At 42.2% G+C, this 19707-nt stretch overlaps 1 protein-coding gene across 1 annotated transcript in view; it reads right to left on the reverse strand.

Moving 5' to 3' along the window:
- kcnt1b (potassium sodium-activated channel subfamily T member 1b) overlaps window positions 1–19707 on the reverse strand; it is a 58733-nt gene that overhangs the window by 13826 nt on the left and 25200 nt on the right. Inside the window, exons 4-20 of the mRNA XM_071524142.1 lie at window positions 19345–19393; window positions 19096–19155; window positions 17672–17746; window positions 17248–17331; window positions 14922–15016; window positions 13448–13628; window positions 11493–11657; window positions 10681–10817; window positions 9238–9301; window positions 8784–8892; window positions 8519–8627; window positions 6855–7004; window positions 5971–6206; window positions 4573–4786; window positions 2300–2405; window positions 1887–2059; window positions 46–117 (exon numbers count right to left, since the gene is read on the reverse strand). Of these exons, the coding sequence (XP_071380243.1) occupies window positions 46–117; window positions 1887–2059; window positions 2300–2405; window positions 4573–4786; window positions 5971–6206; window positions 6855–7004; window positions 8519–8627; window positions 8784–8892; window positions 9238–9301; window positions 10681–10817; window positions 11493–11657; window positions 13448–13628; window positions 14922–15016; window positions 17248–17331; window positions 17672–17746; window positions 19096–19155; window positions 19345–19393 (2079 nt within the window). The remainder of the gene's footprint in view (window positions 1–45; window positions 118–1886; window positions 2060–2299; window positions 2406–4572; window positions 4787–5970; window positions 6207–6854; window positions 7005–8518; window positions 8628–8783; window positions 8893–9237; window positions 9302–10680; window positions 10818–11492; window positions 11658–13447; window positions 13629–14921; window positions 15017–17247; window positions 17332–17671; window positions 17747–19095; window positions 19156–19344; window positions 19394–19707) is intronic.

Consider the following 19707-nt stretch of genomic DNA (forward strand, 5'->3'; position numbering starts at 1 on the left):
ACGATAAATTAGTTAATTAATCCAATTTTTATTTTTCAAACCTACTTATCAATGGTGCCAGCCATGAAGTAAACCATTGGGAAGCAGCAAATGGCCTCCAGGAAGTGGTTGTCGGGCCTGCAGGAAATATTGAAGATTAGTGTCCCACACTAATTAGCTTCGTAAAACATTCCTACTGAAGTAATCCCCTGAAATGTGTGCAATGTGTTAATTAGGATGGGACAGATATGTACTCTATTAGTTGTTGACATACATAAGGAAACGTGTTGGAAATATGTTTTTAATTCCTCATGCAAACGGAGGATTTTAACGGTTGCTATGGAAACCTCTGAGGGGGTAGCTAAGCCCGGGGTTTCTTGGCTCCCCGTCTGTGTTATTTATCTGTGTCAGCTTCCCAGGAGAGTGGGCCCAAGTTAATGAAACCCACAGTAAGTTAGAGCAGAAAGAGGTATAGACTACACTTCTCTCTCTCTTTCTCTCTCGCTTTCTCCTGCACACACACACACACAGACACATAAATCCATAAATACACTGACACACAAACAGGCACCTTTGTACACACACACACACACACACACACACACACACCACCCATTTCTTTACTTTCACTGCATTCCATTTCATTATTCTGCAGAGAGATTTTTATGAATAATGCAAAACATTTTTTTTTTTCACTCTATCTTGAGTCAAAGTTATCCCATAGTTCCACTCACAATTTCCAATTCTCTACCAAAGGCAATTCTGGCGCTTCTAAATTGCGTACATATTAAAGTACCAATTAATTTTCATCTATGACAAACACACACACACACACACACACACACACACAAATGAATACATGCACTGACACACAAACAGGCACCTTTGCACACACCATCCATCCATTTACATTCACTGCATTGCATTTCATTCTTCTGCAGAGAGAGCTGCCATTCATGAATAGTGCAAAGCAAATTTTTTTTTTTTTTTTCTATATCTTGAGTCAAAATAGTTTTAGGTATAAGCACAAACTCTACTGAAAGCAATCCCACTTCATTCAAACTGTGAAACTGTCTCACAACGAAATAATGAACTAATCATGCAACTTTAAGCATTTCGTAAATTTACGTACACCACCCTATGTCTATGTGTATCTAAGCAAATCTAATAAATCCAAATCCAATAATCCCAACCTGTAAAGTACGACTTCTACCTGGTCCTCACCAGGTAGAAGTCGTACTTTACTGGTTGCTATGCCAACCTGTGTGGTAACGAGGTAGATTAGTTATCTTCTCACCTTCTCCTGTTTTTGATTCTTATGTATGTATGCCACGTTGCAGAAACTGCTGTTGGTAACTGCTGTATGCTGTATGTATGTTCTTTACTATGATTATGGATACTTCATATTGCATAACTGCCGTACCTACAACCAAAGTAAAATATGCCCTCTTGGCGGGGGCGGGGCTTGCCTGTCATGCATATGGGTGTAAGCTATATTTCATTATCAGCAAACTCAAATTACATAAAAATTCACAACCTTTATGCCACAGCAAATGCAGTGTTACTCAGTGACCTGCTAAAACACCAACAACATGAGTGTTTACCTGAAATTTGGTACATTTACCAATTCACATTAAGTCATTTAAGTGCCTCAATGTCACAGCAACAACATCAACATTTTTTTTTCAAAATCTGCCATATTGCACCAAACCCTACAAATTATTTTTTCTGGATTTCATCTTTGCAAAATTGTCAATGACTGTGTTGAGAAAGATTTTAAGAGTGAATTAGCGTCAGAAAACACAATATGATCATGATCATAATATGCTTATTTACCTCATGAGTATTTTTTTTACCAATATCACTACATTCCAAGGGATTCTCTACTGAAAGGTGTGCAGCCTTACGGATAGTCCAGAAGCAGCACTATGGGGTTGAGCTCCTTCCGGGGCCGGTAGTAGGCTCGCAGAGGGACGATGAAGTTGTAGAGGCCGTTCCCCGCCGTCTCGGCAGACACTATAATCAGCTTATTCTTGAAGCCGTACGCCTTGGCGTCCTCGAAGCTGCTATGCATACAGCCCTGGATGGAGACAGACAATTCAACAGCAAGTCAATCAGGTTTTAGTCGGGCTGAGCTCTAAGGAGCCTACAGCAACTTTCTATAGTGTGTGGACAATTATGTTTTGCCCTCTATTTTTAATAATTCATGGTTATTCAGTGTCAGGTAGTAAAAGTTTATGATATAACTGTTGTCAAACTAGTGAGAGTCTCAATGAGTTACTGTGCTATTTTTGCCTTTTTTTTTTGCACGTGAATTCACCTTGTCCAGGCGAAGGCAGCAGAATGGAGCTTTCTGTGGTAGGAGGTGGCACAGAGTTGGAGAGCTGCCGATGTAGGGCGAGTTGGGAGGGTAGCCCTTCACAAAACTGACAGAAAATAAAGAAGAAGACAGACATTCAGTGAGAAGCTTCTGACTTTATCAACATACTCTTGGCATTCTCAAATTGGTCCTATTCTGCTCCACCTACTCATGTTTGTGACCCTAAAGAACTCATTACTGCTCCCACTACTTTTATCAATTACACTGCAACACTAGAACAATTCGATGGCTTTGAATGTACACTACATGGCCAAACGTATGTGGACACCTCATTCCAAAATCATGGGCATTAATATGGAGTTGGTTGCTGCTATAACAGCCTCCACACCGATCCCGACAAATCTGCACGGACCTTGCTTTGTGCACGGGGGCATCGTCATGCTGAAACAAGAAAGTGGCTTCCCACAGAATCATACAGAATCATCTAGAATGTCATTGTATGCTGCAGCGTTAAGATTTCCTTTCCCTGGACCAAAGGGGCCGAGCCCACACCATGAAAAACAGCCCCAGACCATAATTCTTCCTCCATCAAACTTTACAGTTGGCACTGTGCATTCGGGTAGGTAGTGTTCTCCTGGCATCTGCCAAACCCAGATTCGTCCGTCGGACTGCCAGACGGTGAAGTGTGATTCATCACTCCAGAGAAAGTGTTTCTACTGCTCCAGAGTCCAATGTCAGTGAGCTTTACATCACTCCAGCCTACGCTCTGCATTGCGCATGGTGATCTTAGACTTGTGTGCGGCCGCTCGGCCATGGAAACCCATTTCATGAAGCTCCCGAAGAACAGTTCTTGCGCTGATGATGCCTCCAGAGGCAGTTTGGACTTCGGTAGTGAGTGTTAAAACCGAGGACAGATGATTTGTATGTGCTACATGCTTCAGCGCTCGGCGGTCCTGTTCTGTGAGCTTGTGTGGCCTAACATTTCGCGGCTCAGCTGTTTTTGCTCCTAGACGTTTTCACTTCACAATAATAGCACTTATAGTTGACCAGGGCAGCTCTAGCAGGGCAGAAATTTGACAAACTGACTTGTTTAAAAGGTGGCATCCTCTCACGGTGCCACGTTGAAAGTCACTGAGCTCTTCAGTACAGCCCATTCTCCTTCCAGTGTTTGTCTATGGAGATTGCATGGCTGTGTGCGTGATTTTATATATCAGCAATGGGTGTGGCTGAGGGGGTGTCCGCATACTTTTGGCCATGTATTGTACACTTGTAATGCGTTTACTTGCAGTCCCATCACGTCCTGTCCTGCACCTTGTGTGTCAATTCAATACTGTGTAACAGACTTGTAATATGGCAGCAGTATATAACCAAGTCAGTTCTTTGTACCCCTGTGATTCTGACTCTAATTGCATCTAAACACCAATACATCCTCATCACCACATGGTGGCACTGTGAGACCTCGGGTTTTACTCCATGCTTCCCCTGCACACTCCTGCACACAATGTAATTGCCTGTATCTCCCCAAGCACTGCGTCTGCCATCCCTCAAAGCAGGGAAACCACTCAAGCGTCATGGGGCACAGGGCCATAACAGAGGCCCAGAGGTTAGCAGGGCCGCATTATGTCCCACTTTATGAGAGCCGTCGGTGTCTGGGCCTAACCGGGTGTTGAGAAAGAGACTGTGACATCGCCAGAGGCACGGGCATGCAATTTGTCCTGAGCTTATCTCAATCTAATGAAACACAAGAGAGATAGAGACGGACAGAGAAAAAGAGAGGAAAAAGACATAAAAAGAAAAGAGTGGATGAGATAAACTGATTCCTGTCCTATTGAACCACTATCATGGCAGCTACCTGGTGATAGATGAGCGGTGAAGGGTGAGGGTGTGTGTCAGGTCGGCCTACATGAGCGTCACTTCTCTAGAGGAAAGTGCTGACCCTTCTGTCATCATGCACATTCATCACAGCCGCATCAGCACCTTAAAGCGCCGTGACACACAGACTACTCGCCCATTCCACCTCCATCCATCTCACCTCCCACAACCTCTGACACATGAAGAAGAAGAGGAGGATATAGGCGTGACCAATCAAGTATACAGCGCAGTGCACTTCCACGCTCTACGACGACAAGCGTGTCATTTTAAATTTACTGCCATAACGACCTCTTAGAGCCTCCCACCGTAACCTTACCAGAGACGGGACATATTGTACACTTCAACACCACCAAACCTCTACGACCTCTCCTCCACGCTCTCTAACCACGGCCATGACTTACTCCGACCCCACGGAGCCCTCCTCGTCCGACTGGTTGGTCTCGTCCTCTGATTGGTCGCTGAGGAGGTCGCAGGGCAGGATGGCGGAGGAGTCGGCGATTTCGAGGACGGGCGCGATGCTCGGCCTGCGGCTCCCGGCGCCGTTCTCTGTCGGCAAGGTCAGCTTGCTGTTGTCCTCCGGGGGGTCCGGGTTCTGGAGATCTATGGCTACTGTGCCTGAAAATAAAGGGGGGGGGAGGGGGTTAAGATGCTGACATGGCAACCCCCGGCTCTGTGATGTGATTGTTATGTTTATATTCCCCTGACCACCAAACTATAAGGCTATTTAGAAGTGGCAAGCGCAGCACATATACTGCAGTGTGTTGTGAAGTCAATGGTGAATGAGTATCTACACTAAGGACTACTGAGTACTACTGAGCAGGGGGGATGGAATGATATGCTTATCTCAAAATGCGATTCGATACACAATATGTGGTTCGCAATTCAATACAACACAAGACAGCTCAATAACAACAAAGTATGACTGTGCAGAATTATGTTTATTTATACTATATAATAATATAATAATATCACAATTCAGTTTTGTCCCTCACGATATGTACTGTCACATTTTTGTATTGCAATATATTTCATTTCGATATATCGCCCCATCCTTACTGCTGAGCCATGACCATTTTTTCTGAGAAACCTTCCAGTGCTGTGAACTGAAAACTGTCTTCACCACCACCATCTTATCTCCCTCAAACCAGCACCCTCTTGAGCTGAGCTGCTTGACCTTGAGGAGAAAATGCATTGCTTTCTGAAGCTGAACCTTACTGTAATCAAGAGCTAAGGCTATTAGCATACAGACAACATTGGCATTGTGTCTAGGTCAATACTTTATATGTGCCACACATAAATCATATTGACAGGATATATGTATATAAATACATATATCATTTTTCATTTGAATAAAAAGAGATTTCTTAAACAGAAAAGAATAAAAGAATAATTAAGACAAGTGTTAGTTAAATGATAATAAAATACTATATTGCACAGTGTATTCTGTACTATAAATGGTGAAAATTGTACTTTATAGCATAACATGATGCATCATGCACAAACTTACCATATGAAGTGGCCTCAACTTTCACAGGTCAAAGAAAAAACACAACAAAATAATGTCAGCCAACACAAGGAAAAAAAAGCATGTAAGCAGTCATGCATAACAGTCAGCGAAAGCATACAGCGTCACCGAAGCAGCTGCCATTAAAAAATGTTCAGTAAGTGTGAGCATGATTCAGAGCTTTCTAAAGAGCATGTAAACAACTTCTACAACCTGAATCTTTCCTCGTCCCACTACAAACCATCCATCCTTCCTCTCTTTACCTCCTTTCTTTACCACTTTGCCTACTTCTCACCCATGCTGGCGATGATGCTGTGCACCGGCAGCCTGGAGGGAGCGTCGTACAGGCCGGAGACGGGCAGGCCCTTGTTGTGCTTCTCCTCCTGTTTGAAGATGAAGGCCGAGTTCTCCTCCTTGGTGATGTTGATGTAGTAGCAGGTGTCGGTGGCGGCCATGATGTGGCGGGGGCCGGGATTCAGGAGGATGCTCTTGTTGTCCTCCCTCTTCACCCCGATGAGACACACGCCATACCTGAGAGGCAGGGAGGGGAGAGAGGTTGGTGGGGTTTTGTTGGAAACTCTGTAGTTCATAGTGTGTTATAGTTAAACTTGACAGCAATACAAAACTGAGGCTTTCTACCAGAGGTGGAGACTCGAGTCACATGACTTGGACTCAAGTCACAATCGATTTCACATTTTTATTGCTTGAGACTTGACTTGATGCATGAAGAGAATACTTGAGACTTGACTTGACTTGGGTTCTGGTGACTTGGGACTTGACTTTGACTTGTACTTTGATGACTTGAAAAGGATGAAATGATTGAATTTATTGAAGTTGAAACTGATTATAGAAATCAAACTCATGACTCAAGTTTTTATCCTATTATAACAATATTGCATTGAAAAGTCCTAGATTTTTTTTTTTCTTTAAGATATTAAATTGATACTGGACTCTTCATTCGTTCTGACTTGACATTAATGACACAGACTTGATTTGGACTTGACTTGGTAATCTACATTTAGTCTTGGGACTTGACTTGAGACTATAAAAGCCAGGTTCAAAATGGCCTCAGCTCATAATAAGCTGGTTTTCTTGCTCCCAGACACAGTAATTATAAGGTTCTATTTTGTCACTGAAATGACAGAAACATTAATGTGCACAAAAAACAATGTTACTAACTTCTTATGTGCATGGAAGGAAGCGTAGGTGAAGCTCTTTCCGTCATACTCCCCAAAAAACTTGCTGTCACACAGGCGGATGTGGTAGACCTCGTTTCCTGAGCAGCGCCCGTACGTCCTCTGCCACTGCTCCGGTGACATCTGTCCCTCTCTGCAACGGCAGCATCACAATAGTTACCACTTCTTAAACTATGAACAATTTCAGTCCTCCTAACACGGACTGAAGGACGGCTGATAAACTGCAGCCCTGTCTGGAAGGCAGAATTATATTTCTGAGATTTGGGAAAGATTTTAGATATCAGTTGAATACAAGCAATACATGCAGTTGCCATCTCTTTTCAAACCTTTTGAAACATATTTTTCCTTCTGGCTTTATATCAATTCACAAAAGAAAGACCCTTAAATCAAATCTGACTTGATTTGCAAATCAATGGCTCTCATTTCTCCTTTTACTGAGAGATCCATCTGGCCCGAACAAATTATCAACGACCTTTCACAGCCATGTATTCCCCAACCTCCTCAATTCTCCTCCCAATAATTATCTCATAGAGACAATGGGACAGAAAGGGCAATAAGGTCATTTTAGCTGCGCAGTTTATCTACTTCACAACTTTTAATCAATTTGATGGTCTTTAAATTAACACCTGCCACAGAGCAGTCTATCCCCGTACCTGTCACCCAAAACAGCCCCAAGCCAGTCCAAGTTTCCATTAAGGAAATTAAGATGGATGTCCTGTGTCAGGCTGTGGATACTAAGGTGAAGCTAAGTGGCCACCTTGCACAGAATATGAAAACCACAGACAGATTTATGGCCTAACAAGCAAAAGGGAGACGTTTACTGCAGTGCTTTTAACAGATTCATCCAAATGCCCCTTTGTGCAGTGACAAGTTTCCGCATTGTTGTGGGTGTAGTGCTCTGCTCTGGACAACTGAACCATGTACAGTCTGCTACAAATGTTACTGCAGTGGCATCAATCATCTTCCTCTGATATCAGTCATGAAGTTTAATAGTGGATCTTTCCAAGGGAGTGAGGAAACAAGAAGGCACTGATCATTAACAGATTACTCAGAATTAGGTAGATAATAAATAATCTCATTGGTGGCGTTTGACCTCAGTGGGCGGAGCCAAAGAACCACAGTTTTTCTGGCTAAGTAGCATACTGTTATATTTGAAGCCCATGCAGTGAAAAAGGCAAAATGTAAGAGAGGAGGATGCCAATATTATTAAGTCTAGCGCTTTTACTAGTAACTGAAAAATGCAGTCTAGCCTAGCTGACCTTCCAACATCATGAATGTCATAGTCATGAATCAATGAAATGAAGTCATTGCCATTTATATTGTTATTAATATTTATTAATATTACTGTTAGCTATAAAAAAAAAACTGTGGTTATTTGACTCCACCCATTGAAGTTTAACTGAACCAATGAGATTATTTCTGCCTCAGAGAAATGCTTGTATAACTAAACCTTCAATCTGTCAGAATTGGTTTCACTTTACAAGTACAATAAATGTACAGGAATTAGTCTTGGTGATATTGCTGGTACACATTGCTGACACTAGACCTCACATTTAGTGCATGTGATATGCATTATGTGCATATCACTCTAAATAAATGGCATTATTAATTGTTTTAATTGAGAGGAGATGAATAGCATGTACTCACTGTCCTCTGGAGGTGTGAACCAGGAGTGTGACCAAGGTGGATGTGGCCGGACACACACAGTTCAGTGCCAACATGGCATACTTGAACTCCTCCTCACACACTACATGATCTGAAATGGACAAAATGGAGTAATACTGTATGTTAGAGTCAGAAAGAGAGAGAGAAAATGGCTATGTTTTTGTGTATGGAGAGGTTGCAGAAGAAAAACAGATGAACAGAAAAAAGCAGAGAGACAAAACATAATAGCTATAGATCCCGAACTTACCAGCAAACTTCACATGGAATTTATTTTCTGGCTTGAGAATTTGGACGTAGAGAGGGCAGTTTGGGGCAAAGTCCTTCGCAGCCCAAGCCCTCAAAATAGTCTGGTGGTCCTGTTGGAGAAGAAGATCTGAAACAATCTGCCAATTCAACTCATCCTGTGATCCAATCGCTCAGTTGTGAAGGCAATCTGAATTTTATGGACCTTGAAGTCTTCCTCAGAGACGCAGTGTGCTCTCAATACTCAATATCAATTCCAATAGTATGGCAATATCATCTGAATATCTCCCTCTCTCTCGGCTAATTTGAAAACGAAGTAGAGTGTTGAAGAGAAATTGCTCCATTGGGATTAATTGGTGCAATCTTATGAAGAGAGGGTTCATATTGGAAGCTCACAGAGATTATGATCATGCCCTGAGTTATTACTGCAACAAACGTTTGTTGATGATGTGACTCACGGCAGCAGTTCGGTCGACCTCGTTCCTGCTGCTGAGGATGAAACAGGCCTCGGCGTCGTCCATCCTGAAGGATTAGGAAAGAGGGAGAGACAAAGAGAGAGAGAGAGAGAGAGAGAGAGAGAGAGAGAGAGAGAGAGAGAGAGAGAGAGACAGGGTGGGGTGGGGGTTGGTGATTGGGAAGGGGGTATTCAATCATTTATAAGTCATTATTCAAGGAGATGTATGCTATAAAAAGATGATAGACAGGGATCAGCCCTAATGTCCCAAGACAGTGGCTAAAGTGATAACATCCCTACTGTAGCAAGAAAACAATCTCCCTTTGCTTGAAATTGTACTGCAACAGAAGGGCAAAGTGGTAAAATCATTCATTTCTCTGACAGAAAAACCGCCATGTTCTGACAGAATCACAAACTCCAGATACAAGGTGTAAGGATTACAAGAAAAGCCATTAGCATCACAGGCCTGATGTGGTTTCAAGGCTCACCTGGCTGGGTGATTTTATTTATTGAATTTCAATGCATGAAATTGCCTGCACGATTCTGCATATTGAAGAGGGGCTCTAAGGGGAGGGGATCAGCTCCCGGAGAAATTTATGACTGATTTCACACTACTGTTGTGTGTTGGTGAGAAGTGGTCAGGCATCATTTCACACTCATCACGCTCGCCCCTCTCTGGGACGAGCGATATAAAGCGGCATGCGAAAATCTGTCGGTGAGCAGTAAAATCTCCTGAAGCTACAATGAAGAATATCAGGACAGTGGATCGTACACCGGTGCTGCAATAGTCTGGTGACAGTGACAATATTGACAGGTCAGTTATGACTGCGATGGTGAGAGGTTAAACACATTCTGATGTGATCTCCTCTGGCAACGATTTCTGTTGCTGCGTATGCATTTGGCCTTTAATGCTGGGAGATGAGCAGTGGACAGTGAAATCCCATTACACGATATGCAAGCAGAGGACAGCCAAGTGGATTTGTAAGTACCTTGCCCTCTACCCCAACTTCAGTGACTCTGATTTACTAGGAAAGGATTTACACTTTAGATCTACATTTTAGGCATTTTTAGCTGACACTCTTATCCAGAACGAGTAAAACAAAGATCATGCACTAGATTTGAACCCACAATCTTCCAAGTAAATAGCATATGATCTAAAAATAAGCAAAAACACAGGGCCTGGTTTCACGCCCATATTAGATAAATAGTCCTACAACATCTGTCCAAAAAAACAAAACAAAAAAAAACTCTAATTAGGCTGACCGGTCAAGGGAGAAAGCAGTCATATCATGAGTGCATTAACTGTTGGAGGGCATCCACATCTGCATAACAGGACGTGTGTGTGTGTACGCAACTGTGTGCACACATGTGTGTCTGTATGCAGGCATTTGTCTCTGTGTGAGTGGGGGTGTGTGTGTGTGTGTGTGTGTGTCCTCCTGCCACTCACTTGGCCCTCATGAGGTCCTGGTCTTTGAGGGCGGATCCCTGGAGGTAGATGACCCTCTGGGACCACAGAGGGATCTGGAGGATACGACGAACCTGGATGTCCATCTCCGCGGGACACAGGATCACCACGTAGTAGTCCTGCGGGACGGAGGCACATGAGTGCATTTAATTCAACCATGCTACACTTACTTGCATATCGCTGCTGCCGGGGGAAAGTCTTGTATCTCCAAAATGTTAACTGTTCAGGAACTAAGATAAACAGCCTTGTTTTTAGCTTGATTACAACACATTATCCTATGGCTTCTGGAAGTTTTTCATAAGCCCAAAAAGTTGGAGATTTTTTCTCAACCCACAGAGGAGCATGTATTCCTTCAATTTAAGTGAAAACATAAAAAATTGGAGTTATAAGGTTTTCACATGACATCAGTGATATATATGTATTTATCTACATATATACTGTGTAATGTCTGCTACTTGTGCAGTGTTTTAGTTACATTCATTCTACATCTATTCCAGAGTAATACTGCGGACAATTCTTTCTTACATAAAGTAGAACCAAATTAGCATGTTGCAACACAAAACTATAGTGTTTGTTCAGCTAATTACAAGACTAGCCCTGTGCAGATGGCTGACTAGAGAGCAAAACTTGATTTTGGGGTTAGAGGAACTGCGAAGTAGAGCAGAAGTTCAGCGAAACATGCAGTGAAAAGTTGGACTTCTACACTGGCTACAGTTAAAGCCCCACTGTTGTTGGGATCGACCGAGAGAATCTATTAAGTTTCAAGATCTGCTGTCCTGGTGCTTATGCTGTACCTGTAGTCTGGGGTGAGCGTAGAACTCGTTGAGGAAATCCATCAGCAGGTCTATCTTCAGCGAACTGACACACAACACCACGTGCTTCTCTGTCTGCGCCCGGTGGCGGCTGTAGTTCCCCCCCGACTTCTGGCTCTCCATCCACAGGTAGGCTAGTTCTTCAAACTGGCACGACAACAGCAAGATCAGCAGGATGTCAAAAGCAAAAGAACGCAATAACGAATGAAAGAGACATGGATTTGCTCTCTTTGCATAGCTGGTGAAAGCATGGGGGGTGAAATCTACTGAGGCTGTAGTTCGCCAGCAGCAGGAGTTCATTAAAGCATTTCTATTTGTCGGCTAATTTGCTCGGCAAGGACAGGACACACACATCATCTGATCCAATGAACACGTTTGCGATCTCCATCAATTAGTAACACTGTGAAGAGGTGGATATATCATGTAGTGAGTGTTTGTGTTTTGTTGCACTGAGCCAGCATGGCTTGGCCTGAATTCTAATTAAGATTCATAGACTGCAGCTGCAGTCGAAAATGTCAGAGAATGGGAGGCAGCTTATTACATTAGTATTTACTGTCGGCTTGTATTGGCTGCAAGAAAATATGCCCTTTAATGTCGATTGTTGATAATCCCAACCAGGTCACAACTAGATGTAGAACATCAATGAAATGGCCGACCAATTATAAGACAAGAACTACTACAAATTGCACTGAGGTATCAGTGATTATACAATCAAAAACAGTCTTTCTGTATGACACCTGAATACTAAGCTTCGGAGGATGATTCCCCTCAAATGCAAAATGCGTACATTTATTGGTACGCCTTAATTTAAAGAGAGTATAGTAGAGTATATCTCTCTCAACCACTATTTTCCTTTCCCTTTTTAGTGTTTTGACACCCAGTTGTAGGATGCACTTAAAGAGTCTAACCAACCATCCTAACCATCCTTTTTTAACCCTTTTTTTTTTTTTAATCCCTTAGCACAAATGCCTTCATACTCACAGAGACACACATCCACACCTGGGAGAAACCATAATCATCTAATGTTGGCCACTGAAAAGATCCTCGCGAGCAATTGGCGGTTAATTGCCTCGCTCAGGGAACCTCTATGATAATTGTTGAGGGAGGCGAGACTATTTCCCCGCCCAGCAGGGAAATCACTTTCTCCACCCAGGCAGTCCCAGCTGATCCAGGATTTGAACCGCTGACCTTCCAGTCACAAGCCCGGTTCTCTAAACTCTAGGTCAGCAGCTCTCAAGTAAAAAGTCAAATAAGCAGAAACTCACCCTCATACATTCTCTTGTGCTAATTCTAGCGAGGGAAAAAATTAAATAATTATATAAATACACTAATTTTGCTGGGGCGCCCCTGGAACCCACACAAGAAGCCTGAGGCTGCAGCCACACTGATCCATTGTGTCTGTCTGTCTACATTCATTTCAATGAATTTTCAGTGAGAGCTGTCCATTGTCCAGACAGGGCTGATTATGTGTCCGTTTCCATCAGATCAGTTTTGACAGACAGAAATAAGAAAGTTAAACCCAGCTGAACTTCTTCTGGACGGACGGATTCATAATCATCTGTTTAGCCAATCAGAGGCAGGAAAAAATAGTGGCGAACATGGTGACAACAGTACGACCAAAATAAAGATAAAGCAGGGAAAGCCGGTATAATTTTGGGATGACTGTAGGTTTTCCAGGTCAGCTTCTTATTTAATTTTAATTTATACTGTACAGTGTTTTTCTTCTTTTTTCTATGAAGTAGCACCGTTACGAGCAAAGCTTTACTTTCCTGTACTACTGCCTCTCCCACCATGTTGACGTTCCAAAACAAACCATCGAACAGAAATCTATCCGACAATAATTCTGTCTGTTTTCTGATGGATCAGTGGCCGCCGCCTAAGTGCTCCCCGGACCCCGTGTTGGGAACCACCGCTTTAGGTCACCGCAGCCCCGTTACCTGCAGCGGGAGCACCACCAGGGCCACACAGATGAGGATGACCACCAGCAGCTGGGAGGGCCAGATCTGCGGCGTGACGTCCCCGTAGCCCACGGTGGAGAAGGTGACGATGCAGAAATAGAGCGAGTCGAACAGCGTCAGGTGCTTCCCCGCCCGCTCCAGGTGCTGGATCCCACACGCCCTGCAGAGAGAGATTCATATGATGATTTGACGGTGTGACATTTTTACATGATGCTTAAAAGAATTCTTAGGCTAAAACAGTCTCCTGAGGATAAAGATTATTACAAGTAATACAGCAGGACCCACTGGTTTCCATTAAGATTCTGCCTGGTGAGTATATCAAAATCCAATTTACCCAAGATCAAAGGGCACCGAAATCAATATAGCTTAGGTTACTGATCACTATCAGTCATTCGGAGTGACACCATTGATTGCTCTGTTGGTTCCACCTCACTGCCTGTGTTTAATTCATTTGTTTTTTCGGTGAGAAGTTGGAGAATTAATGAAACCCTGGGGCGAGGAGGGATGAGGATGGGTGACAGGATGAGTGGAGGCGGTGGGTGCTGGGTGCTGGTCTAGGCACAAGGAGGCTGTGGCAACGCACAGTGATGAGAAACTCAAGTGACAGGCTTTGTCTGTGATCACACAATTTTGGGTTGTAATAATAGTTGACATCCATGAGAGGAAGCAATCGAGGATGGGCATCAACCGTGTCCGCCACAATCCTTTTCTGGGTTTCTCCCTCATTTTAACCCTTTCTCCTGCTGTGTTCCCTTATTGTAATTTCTGCCATTGATCGGATATATTTAAAACATTCAAACCTTTCAGGGCAGAGCTGATCTGGAAGCAGAAATAATCTCATTGGTTGAGTTATACCTCAATGGGCGGAGCCAAAGAACAATATTGCGAAGCCTAGTTCTCTTGCTACTAACTGGAAAAAAATCCAATTTAGTCATACTAAGTTATCTTGGTTAGGTAATTAGCCTGGCTGGCCTTCTCTTTCTCTAGAGAAGAAGAAGATAGTAGGGTACAGCAAGAAGGACTTTCTCTCTCAAGATCAGCATTGTGACAAAGTCTAAACTGGCTGGGATAATATTTAACAGTATGGGAAATATTCCGCCAGAACTAAATTCTTTAATAATTGGAGTAGATTGTAGTTGCCTGAATGTGTGAATAATGCACAGTTAGCCAGAAAAACTGTTTCTTTGGCTCCACCCATTGAGGTTAAACTCAACCAATAAGATTATTTCTGCATCCAAGAAATGTTTGTATAACTGTTATTGAGCTGGAAAATCTCTCCTATTTTCAGAGGTGTACAGTATATTGTCAGGTGTGGCACCAACTGAAGGGGGGTCATCTGGTAGGAGGTCCAGGGGAGAGACTCTGGGTTGAGGGTCAGTGAACTGGGTTGAAAGCCTCTATATGGCCAGAGACCAGTTTCTGTGACTAATGGCACGAGTAGAGGATCACTCACCCTGTGAAAACCAGACACAGTAAGGTGCAGATGAGGATGAACACCTGGTTGAACATGGCAGAGTGTGTCCTCTGGATGGCTCGATGGAAATCATTCTACAGGTAGGGAGAAAGATAGATACATTAGATACACAAGATAGATAAACAATAGATGCTTTTCCACTATAGTGCCAATATCAAGGGTGGAACTTGTACTTGTGATGTTTTTAGTTGTTTTTTTTAAGTCAATAGTCTTACTTTCACTTCAGTATGCCTTGACTAAAGTATTGTACTTCACAACATTTTAAATCACATCCAATTTTGCAGGCTCTCCATAAGCATTGCATCAGAAACTGGTTAATTTATGAAACAAGGTTAGGGAAAGTCAGTGTTTGTAATCAGTCCCGAACCCATGGCCTTGACCTGTTTACATTTAAACACTGTTTCAGCATGTCGGTGAAGAAAAGAGGGATGGTCTGTAATCAGCACTAACAAATCCCTAAACTGTTGTTGATTCCTGCCTTTCTTTCTTTTCGCACTTTAAATCAATTTCCAACCCCCTAATCCTTTTTGCACCGCATGGGAAAGATCAAATGTAAGAATGTCTGTTTTTTTTTTTTACTCTCTCAGAACATTTTAAATGGGGCACTAATACTTCTTAATCTACTATTCAGTTATACTCAAGTAAAATTTCAGCGAGGAAGTTATTTTACGGTTTCCATCCCTGACCGATAGCCGCAGTTTTACCGTGATCTACTTTGTCATGCACACGGCTCTTGAAATGCAGCAGCTCACGACTCGTGTTCAGTCACACCTTGTTAGCGTGTTCTGCCTGGCCGCCACCTCACTTCGTCACCTCTCCCAGCTGTCCCTGCTCTCTCTCTCTCTCCCTGTGCTGGTCTCCTTGGCCTTGGATCCTACCATCTGCCCAACTACCGCCCTGGCAGTGCACCCTCACTCTGTCCCATTGACGGTTTCATCTGAATCACAGCGACAGCGTATATACGCCAGTTGGGTATCATCTAATTGCTTGGAAATTTCACTATGCCAACAGAGAGACCTACATCCTGGACTGTAATACCTGAATTCTATGCACTAGTCAGTTTTGTACAATTTTTAAATTGCTTTGCACTGTTTTGTCTGCATTGTCCACAGTTGTACCGTTTTGTTTTTGTCTGGAATGTGCTGTGACTTATAAAGCAAATTCAATTCGCTTCTCTTTTCGTTTAGTTTCGTGCTTCATTCATCCCACCGAATGTTTTCGGCAACATGGCCATCGTCAGGGTGATGGAATGTGCCGTGACCCAAAGGAAAACTTTCTCATTTCAGTTCTGTTAGTTTCGTTCAGGTTCATATTGAGTATATAGAGGCTTTGCAGTTGCGTTACAAATCTCCAGCAACCACAGCTGTCACCATCATGGTGGTTCAGTGGAGGACTGGCAATGGATAAATACTGTATGTAACAACTGGGCAAGAAAAAGAGATACCTGGTGGTGTGGATGTAGGTGCGTTCAATAATGTTATAAGTAAAAGTGATAGTTTCAATTTAGGAAACTGTCTTTGTGTGTATATAATGTGTATATAATACATAGTATTTATTCCAGCATTTATTCCAGCATCTTTGCACTCTGCACCATTGCACTACTGTCCCAGTGTTGTTTACATATGTGTATATATATACATATATATATATGTACTTTCTATACTTTTTTTTATATATATGCATATTTGTACATAGTAGTTAGATGTTTAGGTTTACCTCTGTCCATTTTGTTGTCCTTGTTTTTAGCTGTATATTTATTCTGTGTAAGTACATTGTGAGCAACGAAAAACCGGAGTCAAATTCCTTGTGGACATACTTGGCCAATAAAGCTGATTCTCTTCTCTTCTTCTTCTCTTCTTGAGTGTGTTTAGCCCTTGCACCTCTTTTCCAAAACACTAATGTAACTTAAGAAGGGTCAGCTCATTAAACTTAAACAAATTGGTGTTCGCTAACTAGTCAGCAGGCTAATTTAGCAAAGCAACCAATGTTATTAACGCGACTTGCCACAAATGGTAGCGTCTACTAGATCTACATTAGCTAGTGCGCAAATCTAAACACAAAACCAATCAGATATATCAGTGGGGAAATGATCAGTCCCTGGTCCAAAACAGCACAGAAATTAACCACGGCCAAGTTGTATGTTTAGAAGCACAATCAGCTGTTCACTGCCACTGTTGCCCAAAAGCTGAGGACCTCCAATATGGCCGCCAGAGGGTTATGTCACCTCAAAGTCTCTCTATAGTCCAGCATATGCAGTTCTGTGTGCTTTACAGTATGTAGTTATGTAGTCATGGAAATTACTCACAATCATGTTCTCCAGGGCACCTTTGGCAAGCCAGCAGTTGAGAAATACAGGGACGAATATGTTTCTCAACGGAGGCCAGAAGATCTGAAAAAGAAAAAAGAAAGAGATAAAGAAAGAAAGAAAATTGATAGATGAAATACTGTGATGTCCTTGAAACACACGAGACTCCACCAGGAATCAATACACTATGATCAATATACTCTATACACAGAAAGATCAAGACCCACTGCTTGTTAAATAGCAGTATTTTCTTGATGAGGTAGAAGATAGTGGGGATTTACATCACATTATTTAACCCAGTTTAGAGCAATCCAATACCAAAATGGCCTGGAGCCAAAATAATATTTGAAGGTGCCTCTAATAATATTGCTTTTTCTGGTAGCTTGATTGATAAAAAAAAATGAAAGAGAAGCTAATTACTCACAGTGATTATAAATGGCACTGTATTGATCATCTCCAATATGAAGGACATCTGGAACATCTGCTCCCAAATGTTCCCCTGGAAAGAAAATCGAATTGGAAATAAATCAACGGGGTAAAAGGCAGTCTCAACCAACACCGGTGATCAATACAAGGCTGTTTGGTTTAGTGAGAAGTCTTCACATGGATTGGACTCAGAGAGCATAAACTTGTTACACGTTACACCCCAAAGATAAATCTCTTCTTTCTTTGGCACCTGAATTGACGAAAGCTGCTAAGATACAGTAGCTGCTGTAATTACTGTGGGGCTTCAAGATAACAACAGTCCAAAGTGACCTGTCTTCAATTCATTAGGATTCAAAGCACGCGCTCATTTGTAGAGTGTTAATGATGCTTTCTCTTGGCCGGCTCTGCTTGGCTCGGAGCACAGCAGGAGTGGCTTTCAACAAGCTTAGTTACTGTGTGACCCAGGAGATAACATATGTGCACACATGCCTGCATTCATCTATTATTATTATTTTTTAACCATGTTTTTAATGTGTTTACCAATTTTATATCTCTCTTTTTTAATATACACTAGTCTACCAGTCAAAAGTTTGGACACACACATCTTTATTTCTACTATTTTCCACATTTTGGAATAATGGTAAAGACATCAAAACTATGAAATAACACAAATGGAATAAAGCATGGACCAAAAAAGTGTTAAGCAAATCAAGACCGTCTTATATTTTAGCTTCTTTAAAGTAGCCGGCCTTTGCCTTGATGGAAAGGCAAAGGCTTTGGAAAGAAATTCATACATAGGCATCAACTTCACTATTCACTACATATTTGTCTAAGAAAAAAATTCAAGCATTTAAGCATAAGCTTTTAGATCAAAATGGCTTTAAGAATGAAAACTATATTACATCCAATCAGGTGTGTCCAAACTTTTGATTGGTAGTATATTTTACTGTTTTTCTTGTTTTTACACCCTCTTGTAAAGCACTTTCTAAACCCTGCTGCAAGCTTTGCACTTGCTTTTAGATAAGCGCTATATAAATAAAGTTTATTATTATCCTTACATGGTGGGTTATGTATTCAGTGCGGCCCTGCATGCAGCAGCTAAATAGAAATCCAAAACTAGCAGAATTCTGACTCAGCCGATGTTTTGATGAAAGTCTTGTATTTCCAAAAATGGGAACTGTTCAGGAGACCAGTTTATTTTGAGATTGGCAATACTTTGAGGGCACTGACAAGACGTAGACTTATTTTCAAAAGAAGCCTGGCTTTGATAGGAGTCTTGGTACTAACGCGTAGATTGGACAGTGAAAGCTGTCAGCCCACCAAACAGAGCAAAAGGCCACTGCGGGGCTTTCACCAGACAGCTGTAAGACCTCAGCACAGATTAAAGAGAGAAAACAGTGCACATGTGGGCCAATTCCTTACCTTGTAGCTGAGATATGTGATAAGCATGGTCTCCAAGAAACTGATTAAGGCCACTGTCACCTGGGGCAGAGGGGAGAGGGAGACAAATGAACCCCAGCTACTGCAATCTCACATCGGATCAGGCTGCTGAACCTTCACCGAGGAGCAACTGTGCTCTAAAAAGCTTTTATGTTATAAACGGCTACTAGTTCGCCGTTTGTGTGCAGTGGAAATTAGAGTTGATTTAGGGGCTGGAAGCGTTCCTCTCACCTGTATTGCCCATACAGGAACCCGTCTGTTAACCCAGAAAATCAACTCCCTGTCAAACAACAAAAGCAAAACAAAAAAAAACAAAAAAAAACCCCACAGTTGATTAAATAAAAAGAGACTTCAATTAAAAAACTTCAATTTACAATGAAATGATAACATGGTTGGCATTTTGACGATAACTTACCAGTTGATTTCTTGCGGGGCTGTCGTATTATTATTATTCCAACTGTTGTTCCGACATTTTGGACTGCTGAGGAAACCAATAATGAGAGCAAGACAAAAACAGTGTGAAAGCTTGTTTGAGTGTGTGTGTGTGTGTGTAAAACATCCCCACCCGTAAACATTTCCATCAGTTGGTATGTT

Source organism: Centroberyx affinis, unplaced genomic scaffold (assembly GCF_046629955.1).
Source record: "Centroberyx affinis isolate AG114_WGS23_722 - 3 ecotype Tasmania unplaced genomic scaffold, CSIRO-AGI_Caff_v1 ptg001156l_1, whole genome shotgun sequence".
In the NCBI taxonomy this organism is placed as follows: Eukaryota; Metazoa; Chordata; class Actinopteri; order Beryciformes; family Berycidae; genus Centroberyx; species Centroberyx affinis.